The 18,977-nt window shown below is 50.5% G+C and overlaps 1 protein-coding gene across 3 annotated transcripts in view; it reads left to right on the forward strand.

The window, feature by feature from the left end:
• Positions 1–18,977, forward strand: part of LOC115092869 (PH and SEC7 domain-containing protein 4-like) — a 138,185-nt gene that overhangs the window by 98,693 nt on the left and 20,515 nt on the right. For all 3 annotated transcript variants that reach the window (XM_029604247.1, XM_029604245.1, XM_029604246.1), the window contains 3 exons: positions 7,202–7,291; positions 8,630–8,673; positions 11,114–11,283. In XM_029604247.1, coding sequence (XP_029460107.1) covers positions 7,202–7,291; positions 8,630–8,673; positions 11,114–11,283 — 304 coding nt within the window. The remainder of the gene's footprint in view (positions 1–7,201; positions 7,292–8,629; positions 8,674–11,113; positions 11,284–18,977) is intronic.

Here is an 18,977-nt window from a genome sequence, read left to right on the forward strand (position 1 = left end):
ATCCTGCTGTCCTGTGAGAACACCTGTTACATCAGGTAAGCAACATTTGCTTTCCCCTGTGATCAGAATCAGTGATGTTGCTGGTTTGCATTTACCATCAGACTGAGCCCTTTTGCTTTTCACAATGACCTATGTACGGGAATTGCAGGTTTTTCTGGATTGTCCTGCTATCCAGACATTCGGGCTGTAATAATTTTCATACCTATGCACTGCATACCAGGTTCCAGGAGAAGAGAGTGAAGGAAGAGGGCTGGGCCGTGATTGTGTTACTCAGTCCGCAGTAGGAAAAGTAATTTACAGAGGGACAAAGTGACTCACTCAAAAGAATCAGAGATGAAACTCGGACCCAAGAGTGCCTGTTCTACCTGGTCATCTCCCCTCTCGCCTGGCTTTTAACCATTAAACAATATATTTAGCTTAATTTTAGGAAGAAGTCATTGAATACTTTCAAACAGGAGTCTCTACAGGCTGTGATCCCTTGTACTAAGAATTATTAGAGATGATAGAGAACCTTTTAGGATCATGTGGTCCCTCCATCTGAAGTTCCTATACATACCCAGATCAGTCCAGACCAGTGGGTTATGCACTCCCACCAGCAGATGGAGTCAGAGAGCAAAGCTTCGAGGCACTGGTATCCCAAGTGTGCCATCTGCAGCTCATCAGTATTTCTCTGACTCCAGCAGATGGTGGTCGTGTATACCTGCAGCTCTGTGTGAGACGGATGTTTCTTGCTCCCTGAGGTGCTAGGTTCAGTGTCTGGGCCGTCCTCAGGTAGAGCCGGGCGAACAGGAGGGTTGGTTACCCCTGGCGGTGCTAGCCCTTGTGGTTCCGGGTTCCCTGATAGCCAGGGGACTGGCTCCCTCAGCGACCCGAAGGCTCCCCCTCAGTGTCTGCTAGCTTAGGCTTTATTTTTTTCTGTTAATAGAAGTTGAAGTTTTTGTGTAAAAAAAAAAAACAGCTCCAATTTCCTGTTCACCGTGGCTTCTGGGGTAAATCAGTCTGCCCGGTGGTGCAGAGCCCGGCAGACCCCTGAAGAGGAGGGGAGAGTATTTCAGCCCTGGTACGAACCTCCGAGGACGTTTTTAGGCTCCCTGCCTCATTTTTACCGCCAGCTCCAGAGCTATTTTTACCGTGGCGGCCATTTTGTTTTTTCTTTTTTGACCTCCCATGCGGCTCCCCAGCGTTCCTGGGGCCGATTTTCGCAGCGTTTTTGGTGGGATTCACCAGGGCTGGATGGCAGCAACTGTTTTCTTCTGGAGGGGGAGTTATATGCCCCTTTTTGCAGGAGGAACATGGCAGAAACTGCTCTGGTGGAAGCCTGTATGGCTTGTGGGATATGGTCAGCTTATTTAGACCCCCTGGTGGTAGCATATGTGGTGGATGCCTTACATGACTGGGTGGGGAAGGGGCCTCAGACAAGAGGACCAAACCTAAAAAGTCTGAATGCAGGTCAGGCTCGGTGGCTGGGTCTAACGGATGGAGCCCCACCCCCACTGCGCACCCTGTGGAAAAGGTTTCCCAGGATAACCTTCCCCCGCCGTCTTCCACTGCGCGGACTCTGAGACCGGAGGAATCAAGAGACACGGACACTGATTCTAGCAGTGACGAGACAGGACCGGGGGGATTTTCACCAGAATTTGTGCTGCTCATGCATGAAGCATTTCTGGCTCGGAAGCTCGCGAAGCGCAGAGCCCAGGATAGGAGCGTGGGAATTCCCAAGCGTCCCCATCTGCGAACTGACGGTCGTCCATCCCGGGCAACTTTGGCTCGGGAGGATCTAGCGGGTGCAGTCGACCAGTAGGGGAAGACTCCACTCCGCACCCGAGGGACACCACTGCAGATCAGGGTGAGGTCCCTCCAGTCGTAGATACTGGCGGCGACGATCAGGATCTGGTAGAACCTGGAGCGGAGGGGGATGACCCCCGCGTAGTCTGGCTTTTAAGAGGGAGGAATTGCGCCCCCTTATTCCCCAGGTGCTTGAGGAATTGGGGGTGAGACTCTTGCTGGACGATTCTGACAGCGAGGGAGTGAACCCAGTCCTGGTCAGTCTCCAGGGTCCACCTAATGCTTTTCCCATCCCGAAGAAGATTCAAAAGCTCATCAGCCTGGAATGGGAATCCCTGGAGGTGGGGCTTAAGGTCGGCTGGGCGATGCAAAAATTCTTCCTGCTAATGGAGGAACATTTAGAGCGCCTCAGGGTGGATGCAGCTGTATCAGCGGTGACCAAGAAGACGACCATTCCAGTGGTGGGAGAAGCTGCTCTCAGAGATGTGCAGGACTGCAAGCTGGAGCTGCATCTGAGGCGGGTGTTCAAGGTCTCCTCCTTAGGACTTTGAGCAGCGGTGTGTGCCAGCATGAGGCAAAGAGCATGTTTATGTTGGATTAAAAAACCACAGGACCCATCGTCTTCTGGGACTTTGTCAGCTTCTCAGGCGGCTCGTCTGGAGGTGGTGGTAGCATATGTGGTGTATGTCTTACATGACTTGGTGCGTTCGGTGGCCCGGACTATGGTCTCCTCGGTGGAGGCTCGGTGACTCCTATGGCTCCGAAATTGGGCAGCAGATGTTTCCTCTAAGTCGCAACTGTGCAGTCTGCCTTTTTGAGTGAAGTTGCTGTTTGGTGAGGATTTGGATCAGCTGATGAAATCTCTGGGGGATTCCAAGGGCAATAAACTACCGGAAGATAGAAAGCCCTACAGGAAATCATTCGGTCCTCAATCCCGTTTTCAGGATTTCTGAAAGAGCAGGTCGGGGAGGAGCGTTCCATCCTCTGGTTCCAGACAGACCTCTTCCCGTACACAGTCCTTTTGCGGCTCCAGTCGTCCTGCCAGAGGTGGTTTCGGTCAGGGAACCGGAACTGGGAAACCTGCCCAATGAAATCAGGCCCGCCCACTCCTCGGATGGGATGATCAGGGGCTGGTTGTCCCAATTTTACGAGGAGTGGGCCAGGATCACCTCCGATCGTTGGGTGTTGGAGGTGGTAAAAGAAGGTTACGCCTTAGAATTTTCTCGGCCTCTCATGCCGGCCTTTGTGGAATCGTGATGCGTTTCCTGCAAAAAGTGAGCCGCGGAAGACACTCTACAAAGATTGCTGGCCCTGAAGGTGATCGTCCCCGTGCCATCCAAGGTGGAGGGGACGGTACTCCATTTATTTCATGGTTCCCAAAAAGGAGGGCACTTTCCGACCCATCCTGGACTTACAGAAGGTGAATCGCTGCTTGAAGGTGCCTCATTTTCGAATGAAAACACTTCTAACAGTCATCACAGTGATTCGAAAGGGAGAGTTCCTCGCCTCCTTGGATCTCACCGAGGCTTATCTACACATCCCGATTCGCAGTGCTCACCAGATATTCTTACGATTCAGGATCCTGGGTCAGCATTTTCAGTTCCGGGTGCTGCCGTTCGGACTGGCAACAGCCCCGTGCACCTTTACCAAAGTGATGGTCGTGGTGGTGGTGACCCTCTGGAAGGAAGGGATAATGGTCAATCCTTACATCGACGATTGGCTGATTCGAGACAAGTCGGAAGAGGAAGGCGAGCGGACAGTTCTTTGTGTGATCCATTGTCTCCAGTCCCTAGGCTGGGTAATCAACGAAGCGAAAATTCACCTGACTCCGTCACAGTGTCTGGAGTATTTGGGAGCTCGTTTCAACACCCTCCAGGGCAGGGTGTTTCTCACGAATGACAGGATGTACAAATTGCAGCAACAAGTGCATCTCTTGTTACAGCTTCCAATCCCCAGAGTGTGGGATTACGTACAAGTTCTGGGGTTCATGGCTTCGACGTTGGAATTGGTGCCTTGGGCCTTTGCTCACCTGAGACCGTTGCAGAGAGATCTACTGTCGCGGTGGGACCCAGTTTCAGAGCAATACCAGTTGCCCCTACCTTTGTCACAGCGAAATCAGGTCCAGTCTGCAATGGTGGCTGTCGGAAGACAACTTACAGAAGGGATGCCCCTCGAAGTCCCGGATTGGGTGATCGTAACAACAATGCGAGCCTTCAAGGCTGGGGAGCAGTATGCCTCGGTCATGCGGCGCAGGGAACCTGGTCCTTACCCGAACGGTCGTGGTCTATCAATCGCCTAAAGAAAAGGACAGTCCACAAAGCGTTGTTGGCATTCTAGTCCCTGATGCAGGGGAGAATGGTTCGAGTCTTCTCTGACAATGCCACCACGGTGGCATATCTCAATCGCCAGGGAAGAACCAGGAGTCCGGCCGTGGCACAGGAAGCACACCTCCTCTTTGCTTGGGCCGAGCTTCATCCGGAAGGCATCGCAGCCTCTCACGTGGCGTGGACAATGTACAGGCGGACTTCCTCAGTCGTCAACAGCTGGATCCTGGGGAGTAGGAACTATCCCGGGAGGGTTGGAATCACATTTGTACCTGATGGGGAGTTCCCCAACTGGACCTCATGGCGACCCGTATCAACACCAAGACGGACTGGTTCTTCAGCCGAAAGAAGGAAATCAGGGCAGTAGGAGTAGATGCCCTAGTCTGCAAGTGGCCAACCGGAATCCTCCTGTATGCCTTTCCTCCATGGCCCCTGATCGATTGCATTTTCTGGTGCACAGAAAACCATCCTGATTCGGTAATTCTGGTGGCACTGGAGTGGCCGTGGCGGCCGTGGTTTGCGAACCTGGTACGGTTGGCGACAGACAGTCCACTACGCCTAGCTCATCTGCTGAACCTCCTGTGACAAGGGCCCATTTTTTCAGATCGGGAGGATCACTTGTCTCTGGCAGCCTGGAGTTTGAGAGGCGGTGGCAGGCCTCTAGCTAGCCACTCGGACATTGTCCGTTTCCTGAAAGGGGTGAAGCACCTTTGTCCTCCTCTTTGTAAGTTATGCCCGGAGTGGAAGCTGAATCTGGTGTTGAGGGTGCTTTGTGATCCCCCTTTTGAGCCTCTAGGACACACTTCCTTAAAGGACCTCACCTTGAAGACGGTGTTCTTGGTGGCCATCTGTTCCGCAAAGCGTATTTCAGAATTGCAGGCTCTTTCCTGTAGGGGTCCCTTCCTTCGCATCTTGGCTGATAGGGAGTCCCTGCGCACAGTCCCTTTCTTTTTGCCGAAAGTGGTGTCTGCCTTTCATGTTTATCAGACCGTGGAGTTACCCATTTCCCTGATTGGGCTCATGACCCCGCTATGGGAAGAGATCTTCATTTGTTAGATGTCTGCCGGGTTCTCCTTCGGTATTTGAAGGTCACTCTTTTTGAAAATTGGATCATCTTTTTGTGCTCTTTGGAGGTCCGAAGAAGAGTGAAAAGGCATCTAAGGCATCCTTGGCTCGCTGGCTGAAGGAAACAATTTGCTTGGCCTGCATCGGGAAGGGTCGCCCCATCCCGACTGGTTTGAAAGCTCACTCGACGAGAGCGCAAGTGGCTTCTTGGGCGAAGACTCAGTTGCTGTCGCCTGAGGAGATTTGTAGAGCCACAGCCTGGTCTTCCCCACATACCTTCACACGGCATTATGGTCTGGAGGTCAGGGATCCGGACCAAGCGTTTTTTGGGGAGAGTGGGTCTTTCGGGTTCCCGCCCAGTGTAATGTGGCTTTGGTATATCCCACTGGTCTGGACTGATCTGGGGTATGAATAGGAAAGGAAAATTGGTTCTTACCTGCTAATTTTCGTTCCTGTAATACCAAAGATCAGTCCAGGATCCTGCCCGGGTGCTACTGCCGAAAGACTGATTTACCTAACGGTTAGCTGTTGTACATAGGGAATCTATCAGAATGATTCTATAATATTTTGGTTTTTGTTATGAACTGTGGTTCAAACCTGACTTTCAGGTATTGGGATGGTTTGTTTCGGACCCTTGAGGGAGTTTTTTCCTGTTCGCCCTTGTTTCGGGAATTAGATGTTTTTTTGTCAATTATTCTTTGCTTGGGTATCGATAAATACTGATGAGCTGCAGGTGGCACACTTGGGATACCAGTGCCTCGAAGCTTTGATCTCTGACTCCATCTGCTGGTGGAAGTGCATAACCCACTGGTCTGGACTGATCTGTGGTATTACAGGAACGAAAATGAGCAGGTAAGAATCAATTTTCCTATGGGACCTAAGTGTTCTTAAAAGCTGCTAAAAATTCACCAAGACATGTGATGTGCTGAAAGGTGGAGCATGATGAGATTCTCCCATTGGCATATCTTGTGACCTCGAGCAAGTTGCTGTATCTCCTATTGTCGCAGGTATCCCCCAAGTGTCCGATTGTAGTAAGGTGCGTTCAGCAGCGTGCACAGTGTTACCCACAGTTGTGCATACATTTTGGTACTCAAATGAGACTCCCAAGACAGCAAGGATTTTTATGCACAAAAAATGTGTGCGTGGAACTGTACGCCCTTTTTAATGCCCCCGTATGGAAATCGCATGCAGATGAAGGCATTAGCTATTACCCTCCCAGTGCAGCGAGGTGCCCTGGCTTAACCTGGATTTTTTTAGTGCTGGAAATTTTACCGCTGGTCAGAGGGGGAGTAAAGTTTCCAGGACTTCTGGCCGGGACCAGTAATCAGGATTTAGGAACAGAAAACAAATGCTTAGCACACAGAAAATATGTTTTCCGTGCATAAAGATGATTTATGCATACAAAGCAATGTTTCCTGCACTGAAAGCATTTTGCGCATATGTGCACAAAACAGGAGCTTGGGGTGCCTAAGTCTGAGAGACTCCCCCGCTCCCCCAAGTTCAAATGTCTCTTCCACCTGTGCTGCGCGCACATTTTAAGTCCACGTTTTCTGGTCCACGCACTGTAACTCCTGCTGTGGTTGCTTACTGCAGCGGGAATTAAACATTTTTTAATCTGCCCATTAAGGAACTGTGCGCTGCCCTTCAGCATGCAGTTTTAACCCACACCTTATTATGCCGGGCTCAGAGGAGGTAATTTTCCAAGGAAAATGTAAATGTAATATACTATCATAGCAATTTTCAAAATCCTTTCAAAATTGCTACAATATGTGCTGTTGCATTGTCCATAGGTTTCACTTAACGCAGGTAAATGGGCTTTTGAAAACTGCTACAGTAGTCTGTTACATTTACATTTTCTTTTTACAATTACCCTGTAGATTGTAAACTCCTTGAGGAAGGGCCTCTTGTACCTGAATACTAATAATGCTGTAAATTGCCTTGAGCATTATTTGGAAATGAAAAATGGGAAAAAAAATGTTGTACTATCTTTGGTGTTTCTTCTTTGCATGTCCCCTGTCTGGGTGCAGAACATTGGAAGGAGTATGTCCTCCCAGGAGTTTGTTACTAACTTGGACAACATGAACGACGGGAAGAACTTCCCAAAAGATCAATTAAAGGTAGGGGGTCTCTTGCTTCCAGGTTATTTATTATTCTGCTTTTTGGCATTTCAAAGCGGATTACATGAAGGTACCGTGGGTATTTCCCTGTCCCCGAGAGGGCTCACCGTCTCAGGCCTAGATTTATCATTTCGCTATAATTATTCCAAAATGACCGCCCACGGGAAAAAAAAAAGGGGGCGGGGGGGGGGGTGATAATGAGCAGGCGGCCGCATCGCGACGGTGTGTTTTCGCCCGCCGTGGTTGTGGGCGCACCGCACACTATGCCCCCTTAGCGCCAGTGAAATAGCTGTAGCCATTTCCGGCACTAATGAAGAGTTTGGTTCATTTTTCTTACTTGTGCCATGCTTTCGATGGTGTCAGTTGCAGAATTAAAGGAGTAGGTGCCGCATGCTCCCAAGCGCAGTCCAGTCCCGGTTTCCTCGCCGCTGGTCCTGCTTCTGCTGTTGTGAGCAGGTTCCCCCCCCCTCCTCCAACCTCCTCCTTCGGTTAGAGCAAGCTTTGCCGTGTGGCGTGTGGAGCACCGCGCGGTGCCGCCCCCCCCGAGGAGCAGCTGATGGGGGTAGCGCACTCTCATCATGCTCTCCCCGCCTGCTCCCCTCCTGCTGACTCAGCGGGCATCAGGAAAAATTTAATATGCCAAGGAAACCAATTTTGGCGAAGCTAATTAATAAAAAAAAACCCCAAAAGATAAACAGCCTTATTTATATGCATCAAGTGACAGGGTTCCTCATAGAGCAGCCAGAATTTCCTTGAAGGGCTGTTGGTTCCATAATAAATATTTCCACCCTCTTCCCTGACGAGCTGCCGGCGCCGATACTGAGTCGCTCCAGGCCGTCAGGGACAGGCCGGGTCAGTCGCACCTCTGCTCCCCCCTCACCTAGGGACTTGGAGATCTGATGTGCCTAAGAATAGCAGCACTGTGGGTCCTGACAGCAGAGCGGGACTTTCAGCGTAAAGCGCTCGCTCAGTTTCCTGGCAATGCTTTCTGCTGGGTGATCCCTTTTTATTTTACTCGGCAATTCCTTTTACCATTTTAAAATATTCTGCTCTCCAGTAACAGACACACATTTAATAGGAGCGGAGAGCTATGTTATTAAATTCTGCTGCTGCGGGAACAAATGTGTTAAACCTTAAAAAAGGAAATAAAGTGAAGCCCATGAGTGGAAGACAGATGTTTCCTGCTTATTGGGACCCCCAGAACCTGTGAGCACAGAGATACCTCCTGCACATTCAAGGAGGTGCAGGGATGGGAGGAGAGCGGAATTAAAAGTCACACCCTTTCCCCGCAGGGAGGAGGCCCGTGTCACCTAAAAACATCTTTTTGTCTTGTCACAGGTCCTGTATCATTCAATCCGGAACGAGAAGCTGGACTGGGCTGTGTAAGTGGATGGTCAGGTCCTATTCAGGGAAAGCGAGGGATTACGCTGCCTTTCTCCCACTTTGTTTCAGGCCGGATTATGGCTTGGCTTACCTACAGCTGTGTTGTGCGGGTTGCAGAATCCTCCTGTAAACTGCTAATTTGGATGAATAAATGTGAAAATGAGAAACGGACTCGTACCCTGTTCCAGAACCTTTGTGGGCCTCCAATGGAAAACGGTGGCTGGGTCGTTCTAGGATTCGTCTTTGGCTCCAAGCCCTCTCTCCCCAGACGTGAGGCAACTCATGAGTCAGCAGTTGCGGGCCACCAGCTGGTGCGCTGGCTGGGAACACTTTTTGTGCCGGCCGGCTGCGCAACCCAAAATGTCACACGGAATGATTAATGATGGCCCAGCGTGTGAGCGGTCTGCCTGGCCCTCAGCCTACAGGAGAGGATGCCGGGAAGGGTCTCTGCTTTCACATCGTTGCTTCTGTAATCAGGGGGGGGGGGGGGGGGGGGAAGGTGTGTGTGAAGGGGAGGAGAAGAACTGGGAGGTGAAGGAGAGGGGAAGACTTGTAAGCAAATGCAGGGGAGTCTCTCAGGTGCCTCCAAAACGCCCCAGAGAGATGAGCGTTGGCTGTGGCCCTCGCCAAGCTGTCAGTCACATGTGGTATGGAAGTGAAGAGAAAGCCAGTGATTACCTGGGGTCTTGTAGTAAATTCTGGGGTCAATATTCAGCCACAAGGAGTCCATAAGTTAGCCAGATAAGCTTATCTGGCTGACTTGTATCAGATATTCAGTGGTATGGTTGACCCTGACTATCTAAAATTTTGCTAGATAGGTTTATGCAGCCAACTTTAGGACTGCTCCGAGGAGTCCTAAAGTTATTTGGCAAATGCTGGATAGCAGTGTTATCTGGCTTGTTTATTTTTTTAAACTTGATTTTCTCTTCACAATCAGACTCTCAGAGTGGGTACAATGATAAAAAAGTATAAAATAAAAAACATTCAGCATATATAAACAGATAACTTTGCTCATCACCTTGTAATGCCCCCCGGACTGTCCCTGATTATCTGGCTAAGGTGCCGATTCAATAAAGTGCGCTCAAGCTAGCACACAATTTTATGTGCATTTGGCATGTGTTTTGGACACGCTAGACTAGCACCTGATGCAAAAAGGAGATAGGGACATCCAAAAAGTGCGTAGCTAACAGCACTCATCACATGTAAATAGCGTGTAGATGAGGCTTTTAGCTATTATCCCCCCTGGATAGAAAAAATCGCCAGTCGACCAACACACCCTTTTTAATGTGGCAAATGTAACGCCAGCCCTGGAGCTGACATTAAGGCATACCGCGAGTCAAGAGAGCACATGAAAAAACAAAACAAACTGGTCTCTGTGGTTCCTAATGCTTAGTATCATTGCAATATTAAATTCTACTGTTTGCAGCGCTTAAAATTAGGGGAAAAAGGTACGGGCTGAATCACCAAAAAAAAAATTTCTGGGTGCACAATATACAAACACAGGCAGATTTTCAAAGGGTTACGCGCATAAGATTCGCTCGTAACTCCAGAAAAGCTGCCCTTGCCTGCCCCTGCGCGCGCCGAGCCTAAGCCCCGGGATGCGTGTATGTCCCGGGGTTTGCAAAAAGGGGCAGGGCGTGGGCGGTCCGGGGGGGTGGAGCGTGGCCTGAGCCTCCAGGCCCAGCGGCCATTTGCCGCTGGGCCCGGGATCGCGGGCTGGCTGTTGGCCGGCGTAACTTCTTCAACAAAGGTAAGGGGGGGTTCTAGGTAGGGCTGGGGGGGGGCGGGTTAGGTAGGGGAAGGGAGGGCAAGGTGCGGGCGGTCAGAAGGAAAGTTCCCTCCGAGGCTGCTCTGATTTCGGAGCGGCCTCGGAGGGAACGGAGGCAGGCTGCGCGGCTCGGCGAGCGCACGTTGCACAATTGTGCACCCCTTGCGCGCGCCGACCCTGGATTTTATAACGTGTGTGGCTGCGCGCGCATGTTATAAAATCGGGCGTAGATTTGTTCGCGCCGGGTTGCGCAAACAAATCTGCGCCCGCGCGCAGGTTTTAAAATCTGCCCCACAATGTACATGCTGCAGGCATGCGTGTAGCTTGTGCATGTGAGTTGTCTGTGGTGGAATAAAATGAACGCTGGTACTGAGCACCCGTTTTCCTGGTCCGCACACAGCTACATCTCCCGGATGCCCAATGCTTTTAAGCACTAGGGACGCACAATTTTAGCCGAGCATGTCCTTTTTAACGCAGCAGCTCATTAAAAGTATACCATCGGACGCCCAGTTCGGATGTGAGTGATATTGCATCGGCCTGTCATTTTTTTGGCCGGGTAACTACTTAGCCAGATAAGCCAGGGATGGTGAAACCAGCGGGTTTTTGAAAACCCATGCTTTGTCCAGCCGGATAAACTGAATATTGACCTCTCTGTTTCTGTGTTTTACCAGGGATGAAGAGGAGCTGCGGAACGTCTTTGTACCTAAGTTAGCGTATTATCCCTCCAGCCGGAAGAAGAACAGCCCCTTCCTGGACCTGCCTCCGCTCGACCACAAGGCATCCACCTATTATCAGGGCATTCTGTCCCGCAAGATCCACGCGGACATCGATGGAAAGAAGAGTTAGTACTGCCTGTTTCCTCTTCTGCGTCTGTCAGCCTGATCCCCCCTGCTGATGCCACAATCCAATGCTTTGTGACATCACAGAGGGCCGATAGGGGACCGTGTCCTTAGTCCCTGTGACATCACAGTGTGGCAGGAAGTGCAGGAGGAGAAGGTTTCGGTCTCAGATGTCCACCAGTTGGCAGGAGAAGAAATACAGTAAAAGTATGTTGCAGTTAAATGGCTCTTGGCCAGAACATGGCCCTGATGTAGTAAGACGAGGGCACTGAATTTCAGCTTACATTTCCTTTACTCACGCGCTGAAAATGGAGCTAACTTCTGATATCGTGAGCCAATTGTATGCTGATGCATCAGGAGTTTGAAAGAAGCATGCAAACCCAAATATGTGTGCAGAAAGACATGGCAAAGTGTGGAAAAAATATGATTCTCTTAGTGTACAGATAGGTGAATCCAGAGCCAGTGGGTTATGCACCTCTACCAGCAGATGGAGACAGAGCAGAGCTGACGTCACAGAATATATACCCCTGCGTGGACATCAGCCCGCCGATACTCTCCGCCTCCAGCAGATGGTGGATGTGCATCTCCCTACTGGGGATTGCCTTCAGAGTTTTTATAGAAGGAGAAAAGAAGAAAGAAGTTTTACTGCCCTGCTCTCCTGTGGTGATACCTTATGGTCCCTCCCTCAGTTGAGAATTCCTGAGATGATTTTTTGGATCCTTCCCTCAGATGAGTGCCTTGGTCCAATAGATGGTTTTCAGCCAGCATGGACTTAGCTGTAAAAAAAACAAAACGGCTGAAAGGCAAGCGGGTGCAGGAAGCCGAGCATGGTGCTGAATGTCATTACCCTCTCCCCTGCAGCCGGAGACCAACCTTATACTCAGCCGGGACGGGCTGAGCTCAGGTAAAGGGTAATTAAAGAAAAAAAAAAGAGAGAAGAAGGGGAATTTAGTGGGGATTCCTCTTCTCCCTGGTCTCCGTACTCGGTGTGCTGATCCAACAGTTGTTCCCGCCTCCGGGGGAGCTTAGGGGACGTGGGCAGCTTGGCAGGTTGAGCAGCCTTTTTTGGCTAGGCTCTTCTTTCAGGCTTGTCTTGTTTGCCACGTGGAAGCATTTTCGCGTGTTTTTCCTGTTCACAAGATTGCCCTCTTCAGTTACGTTGGTTCGTGCTTGTGCGCCTGGTTCTGCATCTAGGAGGTGCATAGGAGTGCCTACTGGGGTGCTCAGTTATGTGCGCACACACACACATGCACTTATTTGGGTGAACTATCTGAGCATCCTGGTGGGAGATCAATTTGAGTGCCTAAATTTTCAGCGCCTAGTTTTTGTAGCGCAGACTCTGCTGAGTGCAGTATTGTCAGATGCCTGTTAGGGTATATTGATATTTGATGGCACCCACAGCAAGAAGCCTTAGCGCTTTGCCCTATGTGTTGCTTGTCATATTCAGGCATCCCAGCCTGGCGCTTCCTCTAACTTGTGTCAGTACTGTTTCCCTGTACGTACCCGGATCAGTCCAGACTGCTGGGTTTTGCCTCCCTTCCAGCAGATGGAGACAGAGTAAAACTTGTAGAGCACCCCCTCTTAACCTGGTGTGCTATGTTTGGATGTGTAAGTATGTGGGCCCTTTGGCCAAGGAGAGAGATGGTACTGCCCAGGGGAGGAGCCCCACTGAGCCTCACCATCGGGAGGCGGAGCCTCGGCTGTGGGATGATATACAGCAGAGGTAGAGAAGGAGAAAGAGAGGGTGACCCCAGGAGGCAGGCCACGGTGCGACAGCGCAGATGCTGACGTCAGACTCAGCTCGGATGACTGGAGTCAGGCAATAGCTGCGGCACTACCCGAGAAGCGGGGGTGCTTGGAGATAGTTAGTCACTGAAGTTACACTGGGTCCGTAGAGATGGTACACAAGAGGGTTCCTCAGTGGGAGATCATGGTAGTGGTCCGCAGAGCGGGGTACACCGGCGAGGGTTCCTCTAGCGATATCATGGCACGGGTCCACAGAGGAAGGTAGATCCGGAGATGGCTCCTCTAATAATATCACGGCAATGGTCCGCAGAGCAGGGTACACCGGAGAGGGTTCCCAAGTAGATATCACAACAGGGGTCCACAGCGTGGTACTCACAGCGACTGAAGACTAGTAGTAGTTCCGTAGAAAGCCTTGGGAAGCGAGGCAGGCAGGAGTCCGGGTGAAAGGCCCTCCAAGGAGCGGATAGCCAAGAGACGAGGAAGGGCCCCCGAGGAGCGGGTACCCGATAGTCTCACACCACGGAAGCAGGAACCGGAACAGCACTGAAGTGAGAGTAGGTAGATACAGCAAGTGAACTCGTTGCCAAGTCGCCGGCTGTCTGGGCTGGCGAGCTTAAATATGGAAGTTGAGTGACGTCATCTGATGGGGACGCCCCCGAGGTTCCCACCATGACGTGGTTAAAGCAGGTCAGGGAGCGCACGCGCATGCCTAGGGAACCCTGAGGGTAAGATGGCGGTTGGCAGCATCCATGCTGCTCAAGTAGGCCCGGGAACGGAGGCTGGAAGGCCGGTGGTAGCTTGCAGAGGCCATGAGTTCGCCCAACGGAGCCAAAGCAGTAAAACAGGAGGTGAGCAGCAGTGGTCGCAGCCGTCTGCTACCTGCATCTCCTCAGTATTTCTCTGTCTCCAGCAGATGGAGGTGGTGCAAAACCTGCGGTCTTCACCTTTTTTTGAGGTGTTGAAAAATGTCTATTAAAAAAAAAATAATAATAATAATACCAAGATCAAGCAAGACAAAAGGAGCAACCTCCCAGGGGGTAGGCAGGTCCCAGCGGGGCCATCCCCCTGGTCATAGGGTTTGAGGAGCTGGGGTTGGTGACCCCGAGTGTTGCGATCCTGCTTGCAGCAGGCACTTGCCTCTCTTCAGGCCAGCCGGCCCGACTTCATCCTACCGTGCCAGGGTTCCCTGCAGCGGCAGGAGGCTGCCATCGTGCTGGCGTGGCAGGAGCCGTGCCGGGGCTCTCCCTTGCGGCCGGAGCCGCGCTGTGTCTTCCTGCGCGGCCCGGAGACCGCTATCTCTTCTTCCTGTGGCTGGGGCCACTGCTGGGGTCCTGGGACAGCAGAAAGGCCGTCCCTGCCAGTGCCGGTGTTCTTCGTGGCATGGAGCCACTCCCGGAGTTTCAGCACGGTGGGGAGCCGCCGTGAGCTAGCCTCCTTCCTCCGTGGCCAGGGCCGCTGATGTCATCTGCTTCAGATAAGAAACTAATTTTCCTTTTCTTCCATTAAGATGAGTTGCCGGCTCTGATTTCCCACTCATTGAAGATGCTGGGAGTTTCAGGGGCTGAATCCATGTCTGAGCCAAAGAAATATCCCATTTTGATTTCTTTGTGTAAAGCCTCTTGTTTCTTCCCTATTATGTAGGCCATTCAAGAATTGGTTGATCTTGAATGGGGTACCCCAAAAGCTAATTTTAAAGGGGGACAAATCTTGGAAGGACTGTACCCCCTGGATCCAGCTGTGAGAGAGAAATTGCGTTTTCCGAAGGTGGATGCACGTGTATGTGTAGTTACCAAGTGGACGATTATCCTCGAGAAGGGGGTGTGGCCTTGAAGGATGCACAAGATAGGAGAATTGAGGCTATTCTTAAGCAGACCTTTGAAACAATGGCAATTAATTTGCAGATAGCTTCCTGTTCCCTGGTGGCTCGCTCTTGTTTACTCCTCTATCAGGAGGTTGATGAATCTGGTGTGAATTCCAGGGCAATGATGGAGCCAGCAGCCGCCTTTTTGGCAGATGTGGGCTGTGATTTGGTCCATATTTCGGCCAGAGGGGTAGCTTCGGTAGTAATGGCTAGGCGTCAGCTATGGCTGAGAAATTGGTCAACCCAAAGAACCTTGAAGACTAACCTTACGAAGTTGCTCACGAGCTGGAGAAAATGGTCAATAAATGGGGTGAGTTCCAGGGTCCTTGGTTACCAGAAGATAAGAAACAGGCACTGTGCTGCTTCAGCACGAGAGGTCGTAATAGGGGGTTTGGATATTTTCGACCCTACAGAGAAGCGACTTTTCAGAGGACTCGACTTTTGGTTAGATCTCAGTCCTTTCATCCCAGGCAGCCCAGACAGGGTGCAGGCTCAGGTAGTGGAGCATCCTGAGCCTCCCAATGAAGGTGTGCCAACCCACCCCCGGGAGCAGGAGATAGGAGATGGCTATGCACTAGAGTTTCGCAGTGTTCTCTGGGATGTGTTCATGGTGTCTCCCTGCAATTCTCCGCAGAAGAGACAGGCAGTGGAGTGTACTTTGTTAAGACTCCTCAGCCTGTGGGCTTTGGTTCCAGTGCCCACATCTCAAGAAAATATGGGCCAATATTCCATTTATTTCACTGTGCCCAAGAAGGAGGGCCATTTTCATCCCATCCTGGATCTCACAGGGGTCAACCATCATTTGAGTGTGACACATTTTCACATGGAAACCTTGTGCTCAGTAGAGTCGGGGGAAGTTCCTGATGTCTCTGGATTTGTCCGAGGCGTACCTGCATGTTCCCATCCGGCTAGAGCATCAACGATTTTTTGTTTCATGATTTTGGGGCGTCATTATCAGTTTCATGTGCTACCTTTTGGTATGGCCACCGTGCTCAGAACGTTTTCCAAGGTTATGGTGGTGGTGGCGGCGAAGTTGAGAAAGGATGGGATTCTGGTACATCCATACTTGGACGACTGGCTGATTCGGGCCAGTGGTCTGGAAGAGAGCCTCTGGGTCTCACGCAAGGTGATCTCCTTGTTGCAGGAGCTAGGTTGGGTCGTGAACCTGATTCAAGAGCAATCTTCAGCCATCACAGTTGCTAGAGTTTCTGGTGTTCAGTTCGACATGAAACAGGGCAGGGTATTTATGTCGGAGGGCCGTATTCAGAAGCTGATGGCGCAGGTGATTCTATTGACGAATACAATATGCCCGATAGTGTGGTCCTATTTACAGGTGCTCGGATTGATGGCAGCAACCCTGGAGGTGATGCTGTGGGCAAGGGCGCATATGCGTCCTCGTCAGCGCACTCTGCTATCTTGTTGGAGCCCACGGTCTCGAGATTATTCAATTCGACTTCACCTGCTGATGGAGGTCTGCATTCGACTGCAGTGGTGGTTAAAAGCGGATCATCTAAGAAAAGGGGTTTCCCTAAAATCACCAGACTGGTTAGTACGCATGACAGATGCGAGCCTCCAGGGTTGGTGAGCTCACTATCAGGAGTTGACAGTGCAAGGGCGCTAGAGTACAGAAGAGTCTCTCTGGAACATCAATCGGCTGAAAGCCCTTGCAGTCCAGTTGGCATGCTTTTGATTTGGCGACAGATTTCAGGGTCGAACGGTCCACATAATGTCAGGCAATGCAACAACAGTGGCTTACATCAATCGGCAGGGAGGAACCAAGAGCCAGCAAGTGTTGCAGGAAATAGCCTAACTTATGGAATAGGCGGAAGTGCATCTTCAGCAGATCTCAGCCTCGCACATTGCAGGAAAAGACAATATAAGAGACAACTTTCTCAGCAGACAAAGTCTGGAGCCAGGAGAATGGGAATTGTCACAAGGCATTTCAGCTAATAGTGGCTTGCTGGGGCCTTCCATTTATGGACCTATTGGCGACTGCTCACAATATGAAAGTTTCTCGTTTCTTCAGTCGCAGGAGAGATACAAAGTCTTTGGGCATCGATGCCCTCATGCTGGAGTCACCGGAGGACAAGCTGCTGTATGCCTTTCCCCCGTGACCCATGTTGTGCAGAAAGATTCGGAAGATCAAGAGTCACAGGGGGCTGGTGCTTTTGGTGGAACTAGATTGGCCCAGAAAACCATGGTATGCAGATTTGCAAAGGCTTCTGGTGGAATCTCCGGATTTCCTGCGCAGAGGAAACTGCTACAGCAGGGACCTGTTCTTCATGAAGATCTGACTCATTTTGTCTTTTGGTATGGCCCTTGAGAGGGCTTGCTTGCTGAAGCGTGGATGTTCTACTGTGGTGATTGCCACCTTGCTACGAGTGAGAAAGTTCTCCACATCCTTAGCCCATATGCGGGTTTGGCTGGTGTTTGAGGCTTGGTGTGAAGAGTGAGGAGGTTCTTCCTTGTTTGGTTAAGATCCTGCTCATTTTGGAATTTTTGCAGGATGGATTGAGTAAAGGGTTGGCCCTTAATTTATTAAAGGTAAGTGGCGGCTCTTACCTGTTTCCGAGGTCAGGTGAATGGTGGACATTTGTTGGCTCATCCAGATGTGGCCCATTTCTTGAAAGAAGTGGAGCACCTTCTTACTCCCTTGTGGTTACCGGTGCCCTTGTGGAGTCTTAATCTAATTTTTAATTTTTTTGGCCGATGTGTAACCTTTTCTTGAGGTTACTGACCTTGAAAACGGTGTTTCTTGTGGCTATTTGTTCTGCTCGTCTATTATCTGAACTACAGGCCTTGCCTTGCCAGGAGTTGTTTCTATGAGTGACTTTAGGGTCAATACAGTTGCATACTGTTCCTTCCTTTTTGCCAAAAGTGGTCTCGGTGTTTCACTTGAATTAGTCTATTTCCCTGCCGTCTCTGGACAGGGCAAGAGATGCGGAGGAATATCGCCTATTACGGCCCTTGGATGTTAAGAGGCATATCTTAAGGTATTTGGAGGTTTCTGAACCTCTCAGGAACACAGGGTGAGCCGGCATCGTGGGCTGCAGTAGCCTGCTGGATTAAGGAGGTAGTCACGGCCGTGTATGTGGATGCTAAGCGGCTGTTACCTAGTCAGGTCAGGGCTCATTCCCCTAGGGCTCAGGCAGTGTCATGGCAGAGGTTGAGATTGTTGTCTCCCGTCAACATTTGCCGAGCTGCGACATGGTCCTCCTTACACACCTTTTCCAGGCATTATTGACTGGATGTGCAGGCCCGGAAGGATGCAGCCTTTGCACGTGCGGCTTTGACGAGCAGCCTCCCGCCCTGTTTTGTACATCCCACTGGTTCTGGATTCACCTGTCTGAATGCTAAGAAAGGAGAAATTCCTATTTACTTGATAATTTCCTTTTCTTTAGTACAGACAGGTGGATCCACCTTCCCGCCCTTGGCTGCTGAATGGTTGTGCTATTGTCCTCCTGCGTGGCTGCGTGTTCCAGTGAGTACTGGTAGGTGTCAGTCCAGTCCCTAGACTAGTGTTATTACACTCTGCATGACCTCAGTGTTTTTCTGTTGCCTAAGTTCTGGAATGGTTATCTGTTAATAATCAAGATTTGCTAGTCTGTCCACAGTTGCTTTTGCAGAGTTTACTGGTGGGCTGATGTCACTGCAGGGCTATATATTCCGTGACATCAGTTTGCTCCATCTCCTGGTAAAGGTGATAACCCACTGGTTCTGGATTCACCTTTCTGTACTAAAGAAAAGGAAATTATCAGGTAAAAAATAATAATTTCTCCCTATGTAAAGATCATGTTTTATGCACATGAATGCCAAATGCAGGACTTCCACACAAGCTCCAGGTTCAGCCTCGTAGACTAACACTAGCCCCAGAAATTTCTCTACACCTCTGACCAAGAGTTAACATTTCCGGTGTTAAGAAAACACAAGTAAGGCCTAAGCACCTCTCTGTGTTGGAGAGTAGTAATGAATGCCTTGATTAACATGGGATTTAAATGCTTGTGCAGACATTTTTCTATGCAATAAACTCCTTGTTAAGTCGGAAGAAAAGTTGTGCACACGAAACCATGTGCACAGCCAAATGCACTT

The sequence above is a fragment of the Rhinatrema bivittatum genome, chromosome 5 (assembly GCF_901001135.1).
Source record: "Rhinatrema bivittatum chromosome 5, aRhiBiv1.1, whole genome shotgun sequence".
Taxonomy (NCBI): Eukaryota; Metazoa; Chordata; class Amphibia; order Gymnophiona; family Rhinatrematidae; genus Rhinatrema; species Rhinatrema bivittatum.